The sequence below is a fragment of the Lissotriton helveticus genome, chromosome 3_1 (genome assembly GCF_964261635.1).
Source record: "Lissotriton helveticus chromosome 3_1, aLisHel1.1, whole genome shotgun sequence".
Classification (NCBI taxonomy): Eukaryota; Metazoa; Chordata; class Amphibia; order Caudata; family Salamandridae; genus Lissotriton; species Lissotriton helveticus.
The window spans coordinates 2,092,875,954-2,092,895,996 of record NC_136061.1 but is presented as its reverse complement, the minus strand read 5'-3'; the positions used below and the strand labels follow the sequence as shown (position 1 = coordinate 2,092,895,996).

Here is a 20,043-nt window from a genome sequence, read left to right as displayed (position 1 = left end):
AACGTCAACTGCCATTCACCCACTCCAGCAGTCACCCTAATGTTAGAGGTCACAGAATGCTGAACCTAAAGGACACTACAATTAATGCATACAAAATAAGTTACAACACAAATGCAGAACTGAAATCTTTCATTTATCCACATGCTTGAATCAATGCCCACGGTCTTCCTGGAAGTCCTCATGAATTTCATACATAGAGGTAAACAGTATTAGCATCAATAGTGACAACATTCACTACACCCAAACTTTACTCAAAAGAGTCAATGTGACGAGCCTCCATTTCCCCTAGCACCCACCACAGTTCAGATTGGACTATAGAGATGAGCTTCAAAATGGAGGGGGTTTCGGTGCAGGGTGGGGAGGGAGGGTGGCATGTTAATCTATGACAGATAAAAATGCTGGAAAACTGTAGTTTCAGGCAAGTAAATTATTTCTTATTCAGCACTGGACCACTCATAGATTCAGTTGTGTGAATAATAATAGGAAACAACCCTTATCACACATGACGTGTGGGGGAAAAGGCTCACCTTAATAGAACAGATTACAAAGAAACGCTTGTTCAAATACAAACTGTGGCCATATTCTCCCTTAGGCATTAGTGCTTGTAAAGGCATGACAACTCTTCTATATGATGGCTATGCAGATGTCGAGAATGCACTCCTGCATATAAAAGGGTTGAGGTCGACACACTTTATTTAGAGTGAGCTACAATTATCGCAATTAGAAGAAGGCTGGCTTTGGGACTGCAACATGTTAGGGCTCCTGAAATCCATCTAATAATCCTCTAGTTTGCTTGGCCGCCTAAAAGAAACAAAAAGTTGGCATGAAAGACCAAAGCTTTTGAGTATAGCAAAGTACAATTTAAGACAATGTTGGATATCCAACGAGTGTAGGATTTTCTCTACTAACGAAGCAGTAGTCACAAAGAAAGTTTAAAGAGAACCCTATTGTCCATTTTATAAAATCTCATAGTATATCATGATGAATGAATAAATAGGGAATAGGACTTATATGTTTTTGATGTGTCCAATAAAGTTTAGAGCATTGGCTGCTGATCAGAACTTGCGAACACCTACAAGTGTAACTGGCATAATTTGTACGTTCTCAAATGACCAAATCTCAATTCTAATGACCCCCAAAAGAACCACTTTATTACTTTTTGTAGTTTCTGATGTAGACCAAATCTTGAGATTGCAACAAGATGAATGTTCCCTGAGCTTTAGTACAATATAGCCTTGGCTAAATGCCAGTGATTAAGTAGAAGTTGGTATGGCTGTGTACACGCTGGGTGAGGCCTTCCTCAGAGCAACACACACAAAACCTTATGCATTTGACACTTGGTTGGTCAAAGGAGCTACAATCTGTACCAACACTAACCTATAATCCTCTGTGATGACGAGATGAGCAAACTACATATTTTCAAGGATTGAATTCATCAAGCTGAGAGACTCTTGGTCATGATGCAGAACTTGTCCTTCATGCCTGGACAGGAGATCCTAGTGGACGGCAAAGATGTTCTGTGGTCTGCAAGACGGGAGCAAAAGTCAGTATACCAGGATGTACACTTCCTTCTTTGATTTTGCTCAGTATTACCAGGGTAGGACAGACCTAGACAAATGCAAAGAATTGGCTTTCCTGTTATCTCTGCTTGCAAACAGGTCCAGTTACTATTTTCTCCAGTGCTGAAAGACTACACAGCAGGCATGGAAATAGTGCAGACTTGTAGCAGTCTTTATGTAATCTGCTCATTGCATCTGTTCATTCATTATTTGTGCCCAGTGGTTCCGCTAACTGGTTGATGGTGCGCACATTGGTCAAGTGCACCACAGAATTTGAGCTTCCTCTCAAAATATGGGCAATCTTGTTTCCCCTTGCCTGTGTATGTGAATATGGATAAGGTGGTGTCTGTCTTGATCAGTACTGAATAACTCCGGTTTCGATGAAGAATCACCTGGAGCTTCAGAAGTCTTACTTTCATTATGTTTATGTGCACAGCCTGCTACTCTGTTAACAACTGGTCTTGTGATGACAGTTTTTGCTGATGTGCCCCTCATGCTTCTGTCGATATCTCAGTCATTATCATCACAAAATGTAGCATCAGCTCCTTGGATGAAAATCTTATGCTGCACTGCTGTTCTGACTACTGAAGTGCTTATTTTAGCTGCTGCAGCATTATTCGAACAGTATTGTCCTATGAGTCAGAGACTTGAAGCCACTGTGTGTCCAATGCATCCTGGGCCAGACACATGTGCAGGTGATAAAGATTAATCAGAGTAATGCTGGAGGACACTCCTGAAACTAGTACTTGTGGACTGTGCAGGTGAACGTTTATGGGAATCGTTGATCATAGACTGAATCTAAGATTCAAGTTCCTTGGATGTCAAGGGTTTTACCAATGATGCATTGAGGATGACTTACAGAAACTGCAGAAACTGAAGGGAGAAAAGGCAATTTGTCCTGAACAGAGTAAGTCCCAGGCTGTCAAACTGTGACAAACAAGTGACAAGCAATAGTACAGAGCACAGAAGGACATGGCCGTTTTTATCTGTCTTATTACTTGAGAGTGCTACATGCAAGTTTGCCAAAGAGCCTCTCCATTTATGATATGCCTAGCACACTGTTCTAGACCGTGGAAAAGGGTACTGACATGCATCCCAGAGCAGCTTCGAGTAGCCTAAACTCTGTCATGGATACATCCATGGTGGCATTTAGGACTACAGATGAAGCGTGCTCTTCATAATTGAGAATGGTTTAGCCTTGTTCTTTTTGTCCTCTAGAATAAAGTAGAGGGAGTGAGAAATGTTGGGCCACATAAAAGCCTAGTAGGCATTGTACTTGCAGCTTTGATGGATGTTGCTCCATTGAAGCTAACCCTATATCTGAAATTATCAGTATTTTGTTGTTCATGATGTGGTGGGGAACTGCATACAAAAGCTACTTTTCTAGAATGGTGCAGGGCAGCAGATACACTTACAAAATCAGTTTTAGAAAGTCCAGTAGGTCAAATCAGGGTGCTGTCAGGGATCCGGTATTTCTTTGCACTACTGCAGAAACTGTAGCCAGGTCTCTGAGAAATAGTTTACTTCCTTTGATATGATCTCAAGAGTAACAATTTCTTTCATTGGTTCACAGGGCTAAAACCATTCAAGAAACAGTCATTAACATGCCATGGGTAGATTGAACATTTTGGAGGCCCGCTCTTAGAAAATTGAATCAGGTTATGATTTTCAGCAGTGAATCTGATGGGGAAACAGAATTTTGTCCTGAAAGGGGATCACATACTCCTGGGGCTGGTAACTGTGTGCATCATCATGTTTCTCCCTTCATCTTCACTACTCTCCCCTTTCTTTCCCTAGGTTGTTTCTAGCTCAGTGTGCTGCACAGATCAACACTGCTGCAAGAGGTGGGGTCGAGGTAGCTCATAGTAGGTGTGAAAAAGGTTGCTGTGACATCACCATGGTGGGGATCGATGCAAATTTGGAAATCGGATATAGACATCATTAACATATCCTACAAAGATGCTATGAAGTCTACTGTGACCTGAATCATGTGAGACTCCTGGTAGGAAATACGTTTTTCAGAGTAAAAGTAATAATCCTTGTGATATTGCCAGCGAGCATCTTTGAAGTAAGGATGGTGGCTCTCACCTGCCTCTATTTCCTCATCATCTTGATAGTACTGCAGATCATTACTTGTCTTGTTTCTCCGAAATGTACTCCATCGTGAGATATACAGAACTATCATCATAAGCCTGGGTACTATCAATAGCACCTTAACCCTCTTCCTCAGTTTTTTTTTATTTCAAATCATTTTTATTGAAGGAAAATAAATGAAAAGACAATGAATCGACAATTACAGAAATTGAATCATGTGTGCTGTCAAACAAAAACCGAAATAAATCTAAAATACAGTTATCTGATGTTGTCGGAGTCAGAGTTACATGCAAGTAAACAAGAAAGTATAAGTAAACCACATAGCAACAAATAAATAAATATATAGTACATACAAATATAAATATAAATATAAGCTGTCATCTGTTAGGTCAGGTACGAGAGATCCGTAGGCTTAAGTCGAGACACGTATAGAGTGGGTCTACATTCAGGCTATCCACACTTACAGTGGATCAAGGCGTGATACATGAGATGCCCCAATCTAGAAGGCATTGCAAGAATACAGTAATAAGTCACGGGGGATCAAAATTAAATGAAGACGCATCGAGAGAATTCCACAGTTTTTTGTTGGAGGTGCGCCAAGGGGAGTAATGCAGCGCCGGATTGTTGGCTCCCCTCAGAAAGGATAACTAGTCCTGCCAGATTTTAAAACATACCTCTGATGCATTTTTCCATTTTCACAGGACTACCTTACATGCCAATGTGAGCATTAAGTCCAGTAGTTGGCGATCTTGTGCATTCGGTAGGTCCGGGTCAAGAGCTCCCATTATGACATATATACATTCCCTCTTAGGTTTTAACCTGAATACATGGTCAATGCAGTCAAAGATTTTCCCCCAGTATGTTTGTAGAGAGGAGCAGTTAAAAAGCATATGGGCTAGGTCGCCTACTTCTGAGTGGCAATTCCAGCAAGTGGGACTATCTCTCAAGTGGGTTTTAAAAAGTCTTTCCGGTGTCCAAAATGTCCTATTTAGCAACATGTATTTGGTCTGGGAGAGGATTGGGGATACTTTAGAAGAGAGGGCAGTGCTGTGAATTATGTCCCAGTCGAGCGTAATGCCCGTAGAGTTTGGTTCTGCTTCCCATTTGGCTTCATTTCGTCTATGTGACTTCCTAGGCAGAGGGAGGAGCAGCTTGTACACTCTAGAGTTGAAGTGACCTGCTCCCAGGAGACGTAGTATTTGGGTCAGAAGCCAGGGTGTTTGAGGTGCGAGGTGGCGTGTCGAGATAATAACTTTCAGCTTCAGGAAGTCATAGAAGTCTAGGGGTGTTAAGTTATGTAAAGCTTGGAGTGAGGCGAACGATAGGGGTTGTCCCTCTTCAAAGAGGTCGCTCACCAGGTTAATGCCCTTCACGGACCAAGACTCCCAGTAGAGGGTTTTGCCATCCAGTTTAAAGGAAGGGTTCCGCCAAAGGGCCATCATTGTGGATTTTCTAATTTTCAAGCTGGATTTGTGGGCCTGGTCAAGTCTCAGGAGAGCGCGCCTGGTGTTCATCATAATGTATTTAGAGTGGATTAAGTGGGAGAGGTCCATGGTGGGCAGGGCCAGTAATGGGGAGTTATCGATGAGAGATTTCTCAATGTCTATCCATAATGGGGTATAGGTTGGAGTCGCAGAAAGCCATTCCTGTCTGGTAATTTCTAAAGTTGGGGAGACCCAGGTCGCCTTTTCCTTTAGCTAGTTGTAGCTTTTTCATTGATATCCTGGCTTTCTTCCCCATGCCAGAGGAAAGTACCAAACAGTTTATCAACTTTGTTCAAGAAGTCATCAGTGAATATCATAGGTAACAAAGGTAACATACTCGCCAAGTAGTTTATCAACGGTGTCACCATCATTTTGAGGGTTTCCGCCCTGCCCCACAGGGAAAGATACTTGGGTGACCATCCGTCCTGCAATGTGGAGATCTTTTTTAGAATTAGATTTTCGTTTATTTTTAACATGGAGATTAAGTCCTTATCAAAGTCTAGCCCTAGGTATTTGAAGCAGTGTGGCTGCCAAGTTAGTCCAGAGTCACCAATGATGTCTTTGCCGCCCATATTGTTTAATAATTTGACCTCCGTTTTATCCTTATTCAATTTATATCCTGAGACCCTCGAGAACTCATCGATAGTTGACATAAGAGCAGGTATGGCCTTCCCTGCCTTCTCCGATACAACCAACACATCATCGGCGTAAGCGGTAAGTTTTATAGTGCATCCCTTGAAGGGAATACCAGCAATGGAGTCGTTATTTCTTATATGATGGAGGAACGGTTCGATTGCCAATAAAAACAGTGAGGGGGAGAGGGGGCACCCCTGTCTTGTACCTTGTTGGAGTTGGAAAGAGGAAGAGAACAAACCCCCAGCTCTTACCCTTGCCGAGGGGCAGAAATATAGGGACATTACTAGTTTCGTGAAGGTTTTCCCCAGATTGAATTTATTTAGCACAGCCTCCAGGAAAGTCCAGTCCACTTTGTCAAATGCCTTTTCGGCATCCAGTGTTATTGCCGCTTTGGGTGTGTTAAGGAGTTTCGCCTACATGTGCTAATACACTGGTGTTGTCACTGGACAACCTGTTTTTTAAAAATCCTGCTTGTGAGGGGTGAATTAGTTTGGGGAGGACTTGCTGAAGGCGAGTGGACAGGATAATTGCGAGGATTTTACAGTCAAGATTAATGAGGGAAATGGGTCTATAATTTTTTGGGAAGAGTCAGGTCTTTCCCATCTTTGGGGAGGACCACGATGATAGCTTCAGAGAGTGTGCCTTTTAGTTCCCCGGTGTCATTGATTTCTTGGAACAGATGATGTAGAGGTTGTACCAGAAGAGAAGGGAAGGATTTATAGAATCCAGCTGAAAATCCATCAGGGCCAGGGGCCTTCCCACACTTTAGTGATTTAATTACTTTCTCTATTTCAATGGTCTCGATTGGCGCATTAAGGATCAATTGTTCCTGAGGGGAAAGTGTTGGAAGGTCTCATTCATTTAGATAATCTTTAATTCTAGCCTCTTCTACCGATTTATTTTTGGCATACAAAATCTCATAAAAATCTTTGAATACCTCAGCAATCTTGTCTGGCTCCGAGTGAACCGCCCCGGTATTGTCTTTGATGGAATTAATTGTGTTCTTCTGTACTTTAAATTTCAGGTACGCGGCCAAACTCTTGCCTGCTTTGTTTGATTCACACAATTTAAATCAGCTTCTCCTATCTAGCCAGACCCGGCTCTTTTACTTATGATTTTGTTATATTCATACTTCTTGTTAGCATATTTATTTAGCGTTGTAACGTCCCGATCTGTCTGGTGTTTGTTCTCTAAGATCGATATCTCACTTTCAAGGGTTTCTAGTGCTTTGTTATAAACCCTCTTCTTCTGTTAAACAGAGTGGTAGGAGTTTGAAGGAGTTTGACTTTACTGGGCAAGTTACGTGCCAGAAGGATGGACATTGTCACTCTTGTGGCAAAACCAACTTTGTAGATGTATATTTGCATGTGAACTACAGCAGTTTTTTTTATGATACCATTGGTGAAGTTACTAAGAAGAAGTTCATAAAAAGTAGTATCTGTGATAAAGTAATCATCAATGGTAACATCAATGACAAGATGATCAAGCGGCTGATGATACAAAAATCGGTAAAGACAACTTTGTACCTGAGGTGGAAGAAGCGGAATATCATTTGAGATGGTGTGCCTGTAGAGAGAAAGACTCCCTAGAGGCAATGCCTTTCAAGATTTAGCAGACATAGTCCTGGCAGATGACGAGGAGCTGGTTGACTGAGATTTCCCATGGGTCCAAGCAACAGGAATAGAGGGCTTGCCATTCTTTTTTATTATTTTTATTTATTATTTCAGAACATAAAAAAGTGTAACACCAACGATTAGCTGCAGCTCCACGAATAGTACAATTAAAGGCATGGTGAAATTCATTGGAAGTCGCATCAGGGCAGTCAAGAGACATACATGGTAGCATTCACGCACCTCGAAATATATGATTATATCGAATTAAAAGTAATTTACCTAGCATATAAAAGGGTCAAAAACACATCAGCAAGTGACAGAACTATGTGCCGCAGCAGGGGCGTGCCATGCTTTTTAAATGATTTGTGAAGTGGTTTCTTGGAAGAGGAATCCAGCTATTTAATCCCTGGCAATTAAATTTTTAAAATCACCAATTCATATTTACTTTTGCCTGTCTTTTTGGAGGGTGCAGTGAGGTGCTCCACACCGATTCTTTCTCGAAGGTGGGCGAGGGCATCTAGTCTCCCTAAGGGCACATATTAGCCACGTTCCCTATCCCTACGGGTCTTGGAGGAAAATGTGTGGCAAATGTGGCCATTAGGATTCTGTTAAAGGTACAAGCAATAAAGGTAATAGTTGTGAGAACAACCAGCATAGATTTTTCTAAGGCCACTGGCAACACATGCCTGTAAAGAGATTTTGTTCTCTTAGGAAGATTCAACCATGGAGTATAAACACAGTTTCTTGGCTTAAAACCCCTGAAAAACACTCCTCAGTAGAAAAGGGTGAAATACGGTATGCTGGATGACCTCCAGAGGTAAGTATACTTTATGTTGTTGAAAAGCAGAGCTCCGCAAGAGACTTTCACTTGCACAACATGTGTACACTTCTCAACTAAGGGGAACTCTAAGGTGTGAAGTACCTCATTGGCTGATGTTTGTAGAGTATTCATATAGTGATTGTGCTAATGTTGTTTGCCAGTAGGCATGTTAACACCGTTTACTGATATGCACAAAATTATCAGGGACTCTCAGCCTGAAGCACAAGTTACTACTTGTGTAACGATATATCTGTAAGAGACATCAGTTAGTATTAGATTCCTTACCTTAGAATATCCCCAGGCGTCAGACTGGATCCGGAAATTTTTGCGTAGCAGTACCCTTGCGCGTCGGTAGGCGTCGTCTGCGGCTCCCCGTCCGTCGTCGGCGTCGTGGGCGCCGTGATGACGTCGTCGGAGTACTTAGACGCCGCCTCCGCGTGCTGATGTCAGTTCTTAGACACAGCTGTTCCGCGCCAGAAACGCAGAGCCATGTTAAAAACCAACACTGGTGCCATTGAAACTAGGGCCCTGAAGGGGACAACCCTAACCCTAGATATTGGTTCGCAGAACGGGGAGGATGGGTGGGTCGGTAAGGAATCTAATACTAACTAATGTCTCTTACAGATATATCGTTACACAAGTAGTAACTTGTGCATCTGAAAGAGACACGTTAGTATTAGATTCCTTACCTTAGAATAGATACCCCAGCAATACCAACCCCGGTGGTGGGTCTGGGAACCAATAATCACACCAGAAAGTCCTGGAGGACGGAACGGCCAAAGAAGCCATCCCTCCGGACTTGGCTGTCCAGGCAGTAGTGTCTTGCAAACGTGTGCAGCGATGCCCACGTAGCTGCCTGACAGATGTCATGTAAGGGCACACCCCTGCCCAGGGCAGTGGTAGCCGCCGTTGCTCTGGTAGAATGAGCCCGTAATCCAGCCGGGGGCTCCTTCCTAGCAGGGGAGTAGCATGCCTGGATACACAAGATGATCCACCGGGAGATGGTCCTCTTATGTACCGCTTTCCCCTTCTTAGCGCCCACTTAACCAACAAAGAGTTGGTCATCCACCCGGAACTGGCGTGTGCGATCCAAATAAAATGAGAGCGCACCTTTTGGGTCCAGACGGTGGAGCCGCTCTTCCTCTTTAGAGGGATGCGGTGGCGGAAAGAAGGTTGGCAAGGTGATAGACTGCCCGATGTGGAAGGCCGTGACAACCTTGGGCAGGAAAGAAGGTTTGGTACGTAGCACCACTTTGTCCGGATGGACAGAAAGGAAAGGTGGAGTACAAGAAAGAGCCTGGAGCTCACTCACTCTCCTGGCAGAGGTGATGGCAACCAGGAAAGCAGTCTTCAAAGTCAGAAGGCGAAGAGGACAGTTGTGAAGTGGCTCAAAGGGAGCGCACATCAGAAACGTAAGAACCAGGTTCAAGTCCCACTGAGGCATCACAAACGGAACAGGAGGAAACGTGTGTGTGATGCCTTTAAGAAATCTGTTCACAATAGGGGACTTGAACAAAGAAGGCTGATCAGGTAGCCTGAGAAAGGCTGAAAGGGCAGAAAGGTAGCCCTTGATAGTGCCCAGAGCAGAGCCCTGCTGGGCAAGAGAAAGAAGGAAGAGAAGAACCTCAGAAAGAGGGGCATTGAGGGGATCCACAGCCTTTGCTGTGCACCATGCCACAAATCTGTTCCACCTGCAGGCGTATACCGACTTTGTGGAGGGACGCCTGGCTGCCAGAATGATGTTACAAACTTCAGGAGGCAAGTCAAATGGCCTCAACTGTCGCCGCTCAATCTCCAAGCATGGAGGTGGAGACTGGACAGGTTCGGGTGGAGGACCGTCCCCTGCTGCTGCGACAGAAGGTCCTCCTGAAGAGGCAGACGAACCGGGGGATCGACTGACAGACTGAGTAGCTCTGGATACCAGTACCTTCTTGCCCAGTCCGGAGCCACCAGGATGACCTGGGCCCGGTCGCGCTTGATCTTCTTCAGCACTCTGGGCAGAAGTGGTATAGGCGGAAAGGCGTACAACAGACCGCAACTCCACTCGCGACGAAAAGCGTCTCCGAGCGAGTGCCGCCTTGGAAATTCCAACGCGCAGAACTGATGACATTGCGCGTTCTCTTTGGTGGCAAATAGATCTAACCAAGGCTCTCCCCATCGCTGAAAGAGGCCTTGCGCCACGTCCGAGTTCAGACGCCATTCGTGATCCATCATGCACCGACGACTGAGCTCGTCCGGCCTGGCGTTCAGAGAACCTGCCAGGTGTTGAGCCACCAGGGTCACGCCCTGGCGTTCCAGCCATTGCCAAAGGCGAAGAGCCTCCTGACAAAGGATCCACGACCCCACCCCGCCTTGTTTGTTGCAGTACCACATGGCGGTGGTGTTGTCCGTGAATACCTGCACTACACTCCCCCGGACAGAGGGGAGGAATGCCTTCAGTGCCAGACGAATCGCCCGGAGCTCCAACAGGTTGATGTGGAGCCGGGTCTCCGCCGGAGACCAGAGGCCTCTGATCTCCGCCTCTCCCACGTGGCCTCCCCAGCCCTGGAGGGACACGTCCGTCACAACTACGTGCTCCGGTTGGGGAAGGGAGAGGGATCTGCCGCTGACCCAATCGCGGTCCGTAAGCCACCACTGCAGCTGTCTCGCAGTGCCCTCCGAGATCAGGACGTGGTCGGATAGGTTGCCCTGATGCTGGGCCCACTGAAACTTCAGGTCCCACTGCAGAGCCCGCATCCGCCACCTGGCGTGATGCACCAGTAGGATGCAGGAGGCCATCAGCCCCAGAAGCCGCAGCGTCAACCTGACAGAAACCCGGGATAACGGCTGAAAGATGGGAATCAGAGCCTGAATATCCCGGACCCGCTGTTCGGGCGGATAAACCCGAAACCGCGCCGAGTCCAGAACCGCTCCGATGAAGAGGAGCTTCTGAGAGGGGCACAGGTGTGACTTCGGCACATTGATGGAGAACCCCAGCTGGTGCAGGAGGTCCGCCGTCGTCTGGAGGTGGCTGACGACTGTCTGGGGCGAGCCCGCCTTCAACAGCCAGTCGTCGAGGTAGGGGAAGACTGAAACCCCTAACCTGCGCAGATGAGCTGCGACCACCGCCATCACCTTTGTGAACACCCGTGGGGCGCTGGTAAGGCCGAAGGGGAGCACGGTAAATTGAAAGTGCTCGTGGCCCACCTTGAACCGCAGGTAGCGCCGGTGGGCAGGCAGGACGGGGATATGAAAGTAAGCGTCCTGCAAGTCCAACGCTACCATCCAGTCTCCTGGGTCCAGGGCAGCCAGAACCTGAGCCAGAGTCAGCATTTTGAACTTCTCCTTCCGGAGGAAGCCGTTGAAGTTCCGTAGGTCCAAGATAGGGCGTAGGCCCCCTTTGCCCTTCTTGGGTACCAGAAAGTAGTGGGAGTAGCAACCACACCCTACTTCTGGCCCAGGAACGCGCTCGATGGCCCCCTTGGCCAAGAGGGCCGTAACTTCCTCCTGCAGAAGTCGCAAGTGATCCCCCGATACATGGTGGTTCTGCGGTGGCATGGCTGGAGGAGTCGCCTCGAAGGGGAGGGAGTAGCCCCTTCGGACGATTTGCAGCACCCACCTGTCCGATGTGACAGTGCGCCAGTGGAGGTGGTGATGGCGAACCCTGCCCCCCACTGGCGTCACATGGGCCTGAAAGCACGGACTAGGAGGGTTTTGAGGCGGATGCTGCGGGGGAAGGTGTGGACTGACCTCGCCGCTGCCCCCCCCCGACCGCCCGGACGGCGGTTCCCACGGCCGCCACCGCGTTGGGTATTGCCCTGCGGTGTGTGGCTGGTGGCGCGTGTGGGCGCACCCCTTCCGTGGCCACGAAAGGAGTGAAAGGCAGCCGATTGCTGCCGCTGGCCCGAGAGGCCCAAGGACTTGGCCGTAGCCCTGGAATCCTTAAAGCGCTCAAGCGCATGGTCTGCCTTGTCGCCAAAGAGGCGACGGCCATCGAACGGCATGTCCATGAGCGTGCTCTGAACATCTGCCGAGAAGTTGGCGGACCTCAGCCAGGCGTGGCGTCTGACCGCCACCGTCGTTGCCATCGCTCTACCCAGCGAGTCAGTGGTATCCAGCCCACACCGGATGGAATACTTGGCTGCATCCCGGCCCTCCACAAGGGCTTGGCCGAGTTTGGCCCGTACCTCCAACGGACACTCTGGCAGCACTTCCGCGACCTTATTCCACACAGAGTGGGTGTAAAGTCCCAAGAGGCAGGCGGTGTTGGAAGACCGCAGTCCTAGACTAAGGGATGAGAAGATCTTCTTCCCATACTGGTCATACCTCTTGGATTCCCGGTCCGGCGGGGCCGACGGGAATGCGGTCTGGGAATTGGAGGCCTGGATGACCAGGCTCTCGGGGGTAGGGTGGGAGGACAGGAAACATGGGTCGCCCGGGGCTGGGCGGTGGCGTCTGGCCACGTTCCTATCTACGGGCGAACCCGTAGCGGGCTTGGACCAAGTGCCCAGAAGAACGTCGGTCAAGGCCTCATTAAAGGGCAGCAGAGGCTCGGCCGAGCTTGACTGCGGTTTAAGGACCTCAGTGAGGAGGTTAGTCCTCACGGCCGCGACGGGGAGCTCAAGGCCCAAGGCCTTGGCAGCCTTCATCAGCACCACACTATACGTTGCCCCCTCCTCCGAAGCCACGGTAGGAGGGGAGACAAACCCAGTGTCTGGAGAGGTGTCCAGGCCACTGGCCTCCCCAAGGTCTCCTGTCCAGTCCTCCTGAGACTGACACTCCCTGGTCAGAGGGTCCTCAGACCCCTCCCAGTCTTCCTCATCACCCATCTCCTGAAATTCAGGGTTGTCAACCAATGGGGCCTGTTCATAAAAGTGAAATTCACCAAACGACGTCTGGAGCGGCGCCCAACGGGGCCGTCCCGGCGCCGGAACAGGAACGAAGGTGGAACCGAGGCCGGCGCCCCCCCGAGGACGGTGCCGGAGGGTCCGACACCGGGGAGGTCGTCAGATCCACCGGCGACGATCTCGAACCCAAAGGAGGACCAGCGGCGTCCTGCGGCGCCGGGCCCAAAGGCGCCGGCGGCGTCGGAACAACTGGACCCCTCGGCGCCGGCGGGATAATGGGGGCCTGCGGCGCCGGGCCCAAAGGCGACGGCGGCGTCGGGGCCGAAGCACCCGACGGCGTCGGGGCCGGAGCCGCCGACCCGCTAGGGCCCCCAGACGGGTCCGCTGGGCCCGAAGGCGCCGTGGAGCCCGTCGGAGGAGAGAGTTTCCTCATGGCCATGAGGAAGCTCTCGATCTCCTCCGGCGTCGCGTTCAGCCCAGGGACCGGAGGGTGTGGAGCTGCACGCAGCGCCCGCGACTCCGACGGAGCCGCGTGGGCGGTGTCACCCGAACCCCCGGCCACATCGCGCGAGCGTCGGGGGGAGTCCGAGGAGCGATGACGCCGCTTGGACTTCTTGTGCCTCTTACCTGACGACGACTTCGACCCGGAGGAGTGCGGCCTACTCTCGGAGCTGTGGTGGCTCCGAGCCCGCGACCTGTCCCTCGACCTCCGATGGGATCGGGGCCTCTCACGGCACGGGGCCGACTGCCGGAGCTCGAGGCGCCAACGGGACCGCTCCCGCCTGGCCTTCGAGGAGAGGGCCCGGCAGTCAGAGCAGGCCTTGTCGTCGTGGTCGACGCCCAAACAGGACAAACAGACGCGGTGAGGATCCGTGACCGACATCAGACTGTCGCAATCGTCACAGTTCTTGAAGCCAGGCATCCCTACGGCACCGTTCGGAGTCGAGAGACTTCGAAAAGCAATCAAAAAGGATCAAAAAAGTTAGTAAAAAATGACTAGGGTTACTGCTTTTTCCAGATCTGCGCTTGCTGGCGCGGAAAAAAGAAGAACTGATGTCAGCACGCGGAGGCGGCGTCTAAGTACTCCGACGACGTCATCACGGCGCCCATGACGCCGACGACGGACGCGGAGCCGCAGATGACGCCTACCGACGCGCAAGGGTACTGCTACGCAAAAATTTCCGGATCCAGTCTGACGCCTGGGGATATTCTAAGGTAAGGAATCTAATACTAACGTGTCTCTTTCAGATAATAAGTAATGATTCCAGCATATCAATCTATGAAAGGTCCAGTTCCGAAGATTACAGCACATTGAGGTATAGAATATTAGTAAGCTTTAAAACAACAAAATATCAAGCATGTCAGTATACAATCAATGATATACAGGAACCTAAGGAGCCAAAAGTAGTATCACACCAAACATATAGGTCAAAAGTAAGTAAAAAGGAAAGAAAAACAATCCTCGCTACATTTGTGTTTTTCATTGGTTCTTGCACCGTTTTATCAAAAAACATCATTTGCCTTTTTAGGAACTCAGAAAGCTTAAGATCACACGATGTTGCAGGATGCTCACAATAATGTGGAAATTCTCCTCCATACTGCCCTTTTCTTTTCAATAGTATGCTGTTTGACAGTAGTCGACATCAACCTATCTTGAGGAAGGGATCCATCTCTGTTGCCACTGCCACCCTTCTCAGGCTTTGTTCTGCTTTGTTGGCTGCATCTTTCTCGATTGTTTACCTGCTAAACTGGTGAAGGCAAAAAATCCATCATTCACTTGATTTTGCTATTCCCTGCTTTTAAAAAATGACTTAGGGCCTTATTTAAAGTTTGACAGAAAGAATACTCTGTCCAAAATTGACGGATATCCCGTCTGCTTCATAGACTCCAACGCACTTGTAATACAAAACGGTCGATGGGATATGCACCACGATTGCAGTACAGTATCCCATCTGCCGAACACTAAGGGCCTAATTACGCGTCTGGTGGTCCAAGGACTGCCAGACTTGCACGGGCATGGTGGTTCAACCGCACCAATTGCAACTTTGGCAGTAGGACTACCACTGCACTGCCGCGACCGCCAGCGAACCGCTGTTCCATGGCGGCGGCGCGGCACACATGGGCTCTGCAATATGCTGGTGGTGCCACTGCTGCACCGTCATGCATATTAGGTTCAGGACCTTCAGCGGTGTCATGGGGGTCTTTACTCTATGAAAATGATGGTGGTCCACAAACAAAGGGGGGCCTACAGGGCCCCCTGTTGCCCGTGTCCATGCCATGCAGTTACTCTTTTTGGCGTTCCCATTGTGGTGCCTATTTTCGGAGGCACCGCCATGGGACCCCCAAAAAAGCCCACCAGACACAAGGAAATTCATAATCTGGTGGGCAGTGGGCACACAGGTTTGGCGGTGCAGGAGCAGGCCGCCAGCATAGCGGTCTGCTCCCGAACCGCCAAACTAGTAATCAGGCCCTAAATAGTGCCCTAAATCAGTTTATAAAGAGTGAGGCACAAGCTCCATAACTTGCGCCCTAGTCCTCCAAGGCCACTTCTAGAATTGATATAAGCAATTTTTAAATATTACACATGGGCAGGACACTTCTTGTAACACATTGCCTCAATTCAATAAAAGTAGCATTATACCAGACATCATGAACACTTTTTTTATACAGTTCTCTCCAGATTAGAATGCTGCTAGAACAGTATCTCTGGCATTTAATTTGTGTAACAACATATTATTCTGGGACATTTGCATGCTAGAGAGCCTCTTTTCGGCTGACCAGAGCCCATTCAATGAGAGTATGCTTTGGTGAAGCTCTCGCCCAGAACCCACCCACCGACCCCACCGACACAGACGCCGCCGCCCGTTAACTTCAGACAGTGGATTCAACAAAGCGACTTTCCCGGAAAGCTGGAAGCACGCCGAAATCAACGCCCTCCTCAAGAAGCCCATGGCGGACCCCAATGACCTCAAGAACTTCCGGCCCATCTCCCTGCTCCCCTTCCCCGCGAAGGTCATCGACGAGAAAATCGCTAACATGCAGCTGACCCGCCACCTCGAGGAAAACAACATCCTAGACCCATCCCAGTCCGGATTCAGACGAAACCACAGCACCAAGACAGCCCTCATCGCAGCCATAGATGACATCAGGCGCCTACTAGACAACGGCAAAACTTCAGCCCTCATCCTCCTGGACCAGTCAGCCGCCTTCCACACGGTCTGCCACCGCACACTAAGAACACGCCTCCAAGAAGCCGGAATCCAGAAGAAGGCCCTGGACTGGACCACGTCCTTCCTCTCCGGCAGAACCCAGAGAGTCCGCCTCCCACCCTTCCGATCCAAAGCCACTGACATCATCTGCGGTGTACCCCAGGGCTCATCCCTCAGCCCGACCCTGTTCAATGTCTACATGGCCCCCCTCGCACAAGTGGCCCGCCAGCACAACTTGAACATCATCTCCTACGCCGACGACGCCCAGCTCATCCTCTCCCTCACCAAGGACCCACACACTGCCAAAACCAACCTCCACGAGGGAATGAAGGCCGTCGCCGAGTGGATGAGGAGCAGCCGCCTGAAGCTGAACTCGGACAAAATGTAAGTCCTCATCCTCAGCCCCTCCCCCTGGGACGACTCCTGGTGGCCGACCACACTGGGAACAGCTCCAACACCCACGGACCACGCACTCAACCTAGCATTCATCCTCGACTCCTCCGTCTCCATGTCGAAGCAGGTCAACGCCATCTCCTCCTCCTGCTACAACACCCTCCGCATGCTTCGCAGGATCTACAAGTGGATCCCGACCGAAACCAAAAGAACGGTGACCCAAGCCCTCGTCAGCAGCAGGCTGGACTACGGCAATGCACTCTACGCAGGAATCCCGGCCAAACACCTGTGACGACTACAACGCATCCAAAACGCCTCCGCCCGACTGATCCTCAACATCCCCCGCCACAGCCACATCACTTCCCACCTAAGAGACCTGCACTGGCTCCCCGTCAACAAGAGGATCACCTTCAAACTCCTCACCCACGCACACAAAGCACTTCACAACACAGGACCAGACTACCTGAACAACAGACTCAACTTCTACATCCCCGCCCGCCAGCTCCGCTCCGCCAGCCTCGCCCCGCGCATTCAACGAACAACCTCCGGCGGCAGATCCTTCTCCTTCCTCGCCGTGCAAGACCTGGAACGCTCTCCCCGCCCATCTGCGGCAGACCCAAGACCTGCTCACCCTCAGAAAGCTCCTCAAGACCTGACTCTTCGAGCAGTAGCAGCCCCCTCTCCCCTCAGCGCCTTGAGACCCTCACGGGTAAGTAGTGCGTTTTACAAGGTTATTGATTGATTAATTGAAACCCACTGCAGGGGACTAGAAGAACCTGGAACTTCTCGTTTGACCAAGAATGAAAAAACTTTAAGTGATGCAGAATGTACTCCTGAATAGAATTTCTAACACTTCCAAGGTCTCAACTGGGCTTCCCCTAGAGATAGGAATAGATAGAAATGTGAGACTTGATGATCACATGGCACAGCCTAAGCAGGCAATTTCCAGATGGGTTATATGCTATATTAAAATGTGCTTCAAAAATTAAAATGAGTCTTTACCAGGTCCCCCAGGGCTCATTCAGTGAGGGCAAGAGCTGTGACAGCATCATTCCTGAGATAAGATTCCCCGTTGAATATTTGCAGGTAGTCTCTACAAAAACAATCTAAGCATTTTGCAGGTACTTCTGCCAAGACTGTGATACAGATGCTGATGCCCTGGCACTGAGTTTGCAAAATATACTCACACACTGGCGTACCGACCACATCCCAACCTTCACAGGCTGGCTACACCGCTTGTGGCAGGTACTTGGTATGGAGAAGCTAACACTGAGTATGGCAGGGGAAGGATCCAAATATGCCGAACTGTGGCAACCCTTTTTGTCCCTGTTGGCCTCTGAATTCCGGGAAATTGCTTGCCCTAGATACCTCTGCTTACTGCGCCCCTCTGATACGACACAGATGACAGAGCTGGAGGCCATGATTAGCCTAGATAGCTTAGGTGGTGGACTTGGAACATGGGTGGGAGGGCGGGAAGGGGAAAGGGAAGGGTTTAGGGGTTTTCGTTCTGTTCTGTTTTTTCTGGTCATTTATAGTATATACAAGGCTTCTCTACATTGGCATAGACCCATTCTAGCACTGCCTTGTCCTTTTCGGGGCTTGGATTTAGCAATGTTAATGGACATGATGCCTAAAGCTGCATGTATGTTTTTGTATATGCTAAAAAATGTAAATAAAAAGATTTAATACTAAAATTCTCTTTAGTGCATAACTTAATAACCTTCACCTAAATTGGGGACTACTTGCTTTTTTTTAAAAAGATCTCAGGCTGGAGAAAAGAATGTTAAATCCCTCTTCAATTTGCAAACTTGCCTTAAAAAGTATTATTTACTTGGATCATTTATGGAGCCAAAACAATACTCCACCCTAGGACTCACATCTTGTGTTCTTGGTGCTCTGATAGCACTGGTAAAAATAAACTGATATGCCTAAGTTGATGCACTGCATTGTGGGATTGCAAAGCTCTTGTGTTCTGTAGACTCCCATAATGGTATAAAGAGTTCATAATTATAGCAGCACCCTTCCACATTGTTATGAAAAACACCAACAAGGATCCCCAACTGCAGCACAGAATGTTTACCCAACTGAAATAACGAGTCTGAACAATAAACAATTTCTTACTGCCTTTCTTGCTTGGATGTCTGCAGAGTAGATTTCAGGTACATAATTGGGAGAAGCTTTGCGGTTGACTGCATTAAGGAGTCTGTAGATCAGATCTGGGATGCCCAGCTCCCGAATAAGCTTTTCTCTTTCCAACAGCCCCCGCACTCTTTCCAGCTCTTCTTCTTCATCAATGTCCAGTGGCTTCATTGTGTCAATTGGTACCTCCTGCTGTTTAAAAATAGTTATTAACAAGATGCAGATAGAAGAGCAAATGTTTCTTTTTCTGCTATGCATGTATATGAATTATCTGCCTTGTAGGCTGTTTCAACATCCTAAGGCTTATTTGTAAACACTGCAATAGTATAAAATACAAGCATTCGCTGAACTGAACATATAGCTCCTAAAGTTTGTGAGCCATAACACTGTGGATAACATTAAAAACCAGATCGAAATGTATCCAGCAACACAAACATTATTAATACAAGCTGGGTCTTGTTGTAGAGCATTTGTATGAACGCTGCCATTATGGTAAATGCACCCTCTAATTCCCTTTAGAGCTAAAGCTGAAGCAGTAATTAAGTGGCACCTGAAATAAACACAATTCACGTAATTTTGCACAGTAACTTTCGGGAAATTTCAAGGAATTATGCAAGAGAAAATTATGTGATTTTTTTACATCATTCATTAGGTGGTTTTAGTTTTTGTAACATCTTGAGCTCTCCGTGGGCATCTTCAAAACCACATAAAATACATTTGAGGAACTGTTAGGTAAAGACAATGTATTCTGTATTGCTGTGTAACTAAATCCATTCGGATCATCTTTACCAAAAGCATGCTGCTCGATGCTTTAGAACGAGTGCTGGTAAAAGGTGCGTTAAACATGAACCAGGGATTGTGCCAAGCCAACCAAGGTACTCGCCTCAGAGGCAATATTCTGCTTTACTAGGCAGAGATTGAGCTTTTAGGATCAGGTAGTCAGTCCAGAGTGCACCAGAGCAACACTGGAGTAATCAATACTTTGTTCCACTCTAAGGGCCTGATTCGCAAAGGTAAACTTACGATTTAAGTGCAAGTCTAAGATTTGTTCTTATTCACAAACAAAGTTTTGAGAGTCTCCACACTCATGAAAGAGACTCCAGACATAAAAAGATAGGACAGACCTGTCCTTTTATGTGTGGAATCTCTGCCAGGAGTGCTAAGACTCAACACTCGTGAAGATACTACTTGTAAAATCGGTTTGTGAATAGCAACAATCTTTATGTATCAGTCCCTAAGAGAGAATTCCTGTTTCTATGAATCATGGCTG

At 48.4% G+C, this 20,043-nt stretch overlaps 1 protein-coding gene and 1 long non-coding RNA gene across 3 annotated transcripts in view; one reads left to right on the top strand and one right to left on the bottom strand.

The window, feature by feature from the left end:
• Positions 1-20,043, bottom strand: part of TTLL13 (tubulin tyrosine ligase like 13) — a 609,087-nt gene that overhangs the window by 295,324 nt on the left and 293,720 nt on the right. Inside the window, 1 exon segment of the mRNA XM_078683250.1 lies at positions 18,756-18,965. Within this exon segment, the coding sequence (XP_078539376.1) occupies positions 18,756-18,965 (210 nt within the window).
• Positions 3,363-20,043, top strand: part of LOC144824132 (uncharacterized) — a 64,281-nt gene continuing 47,600 nt past the window's right edge. The window contains exon 1 of one of the 2 annotated variants that reach the window (XR_013608908.1): positions 3,363-3,549. This is a non-coding gene — a long non-coding RNA (uncharacterized LOC144824132). Of the gene's footprint in view, positions 3,562-20,043 lie in introns of both variants that reach the window. The other variant, XR_013608907.1, reaches the window with a different exon arrangement.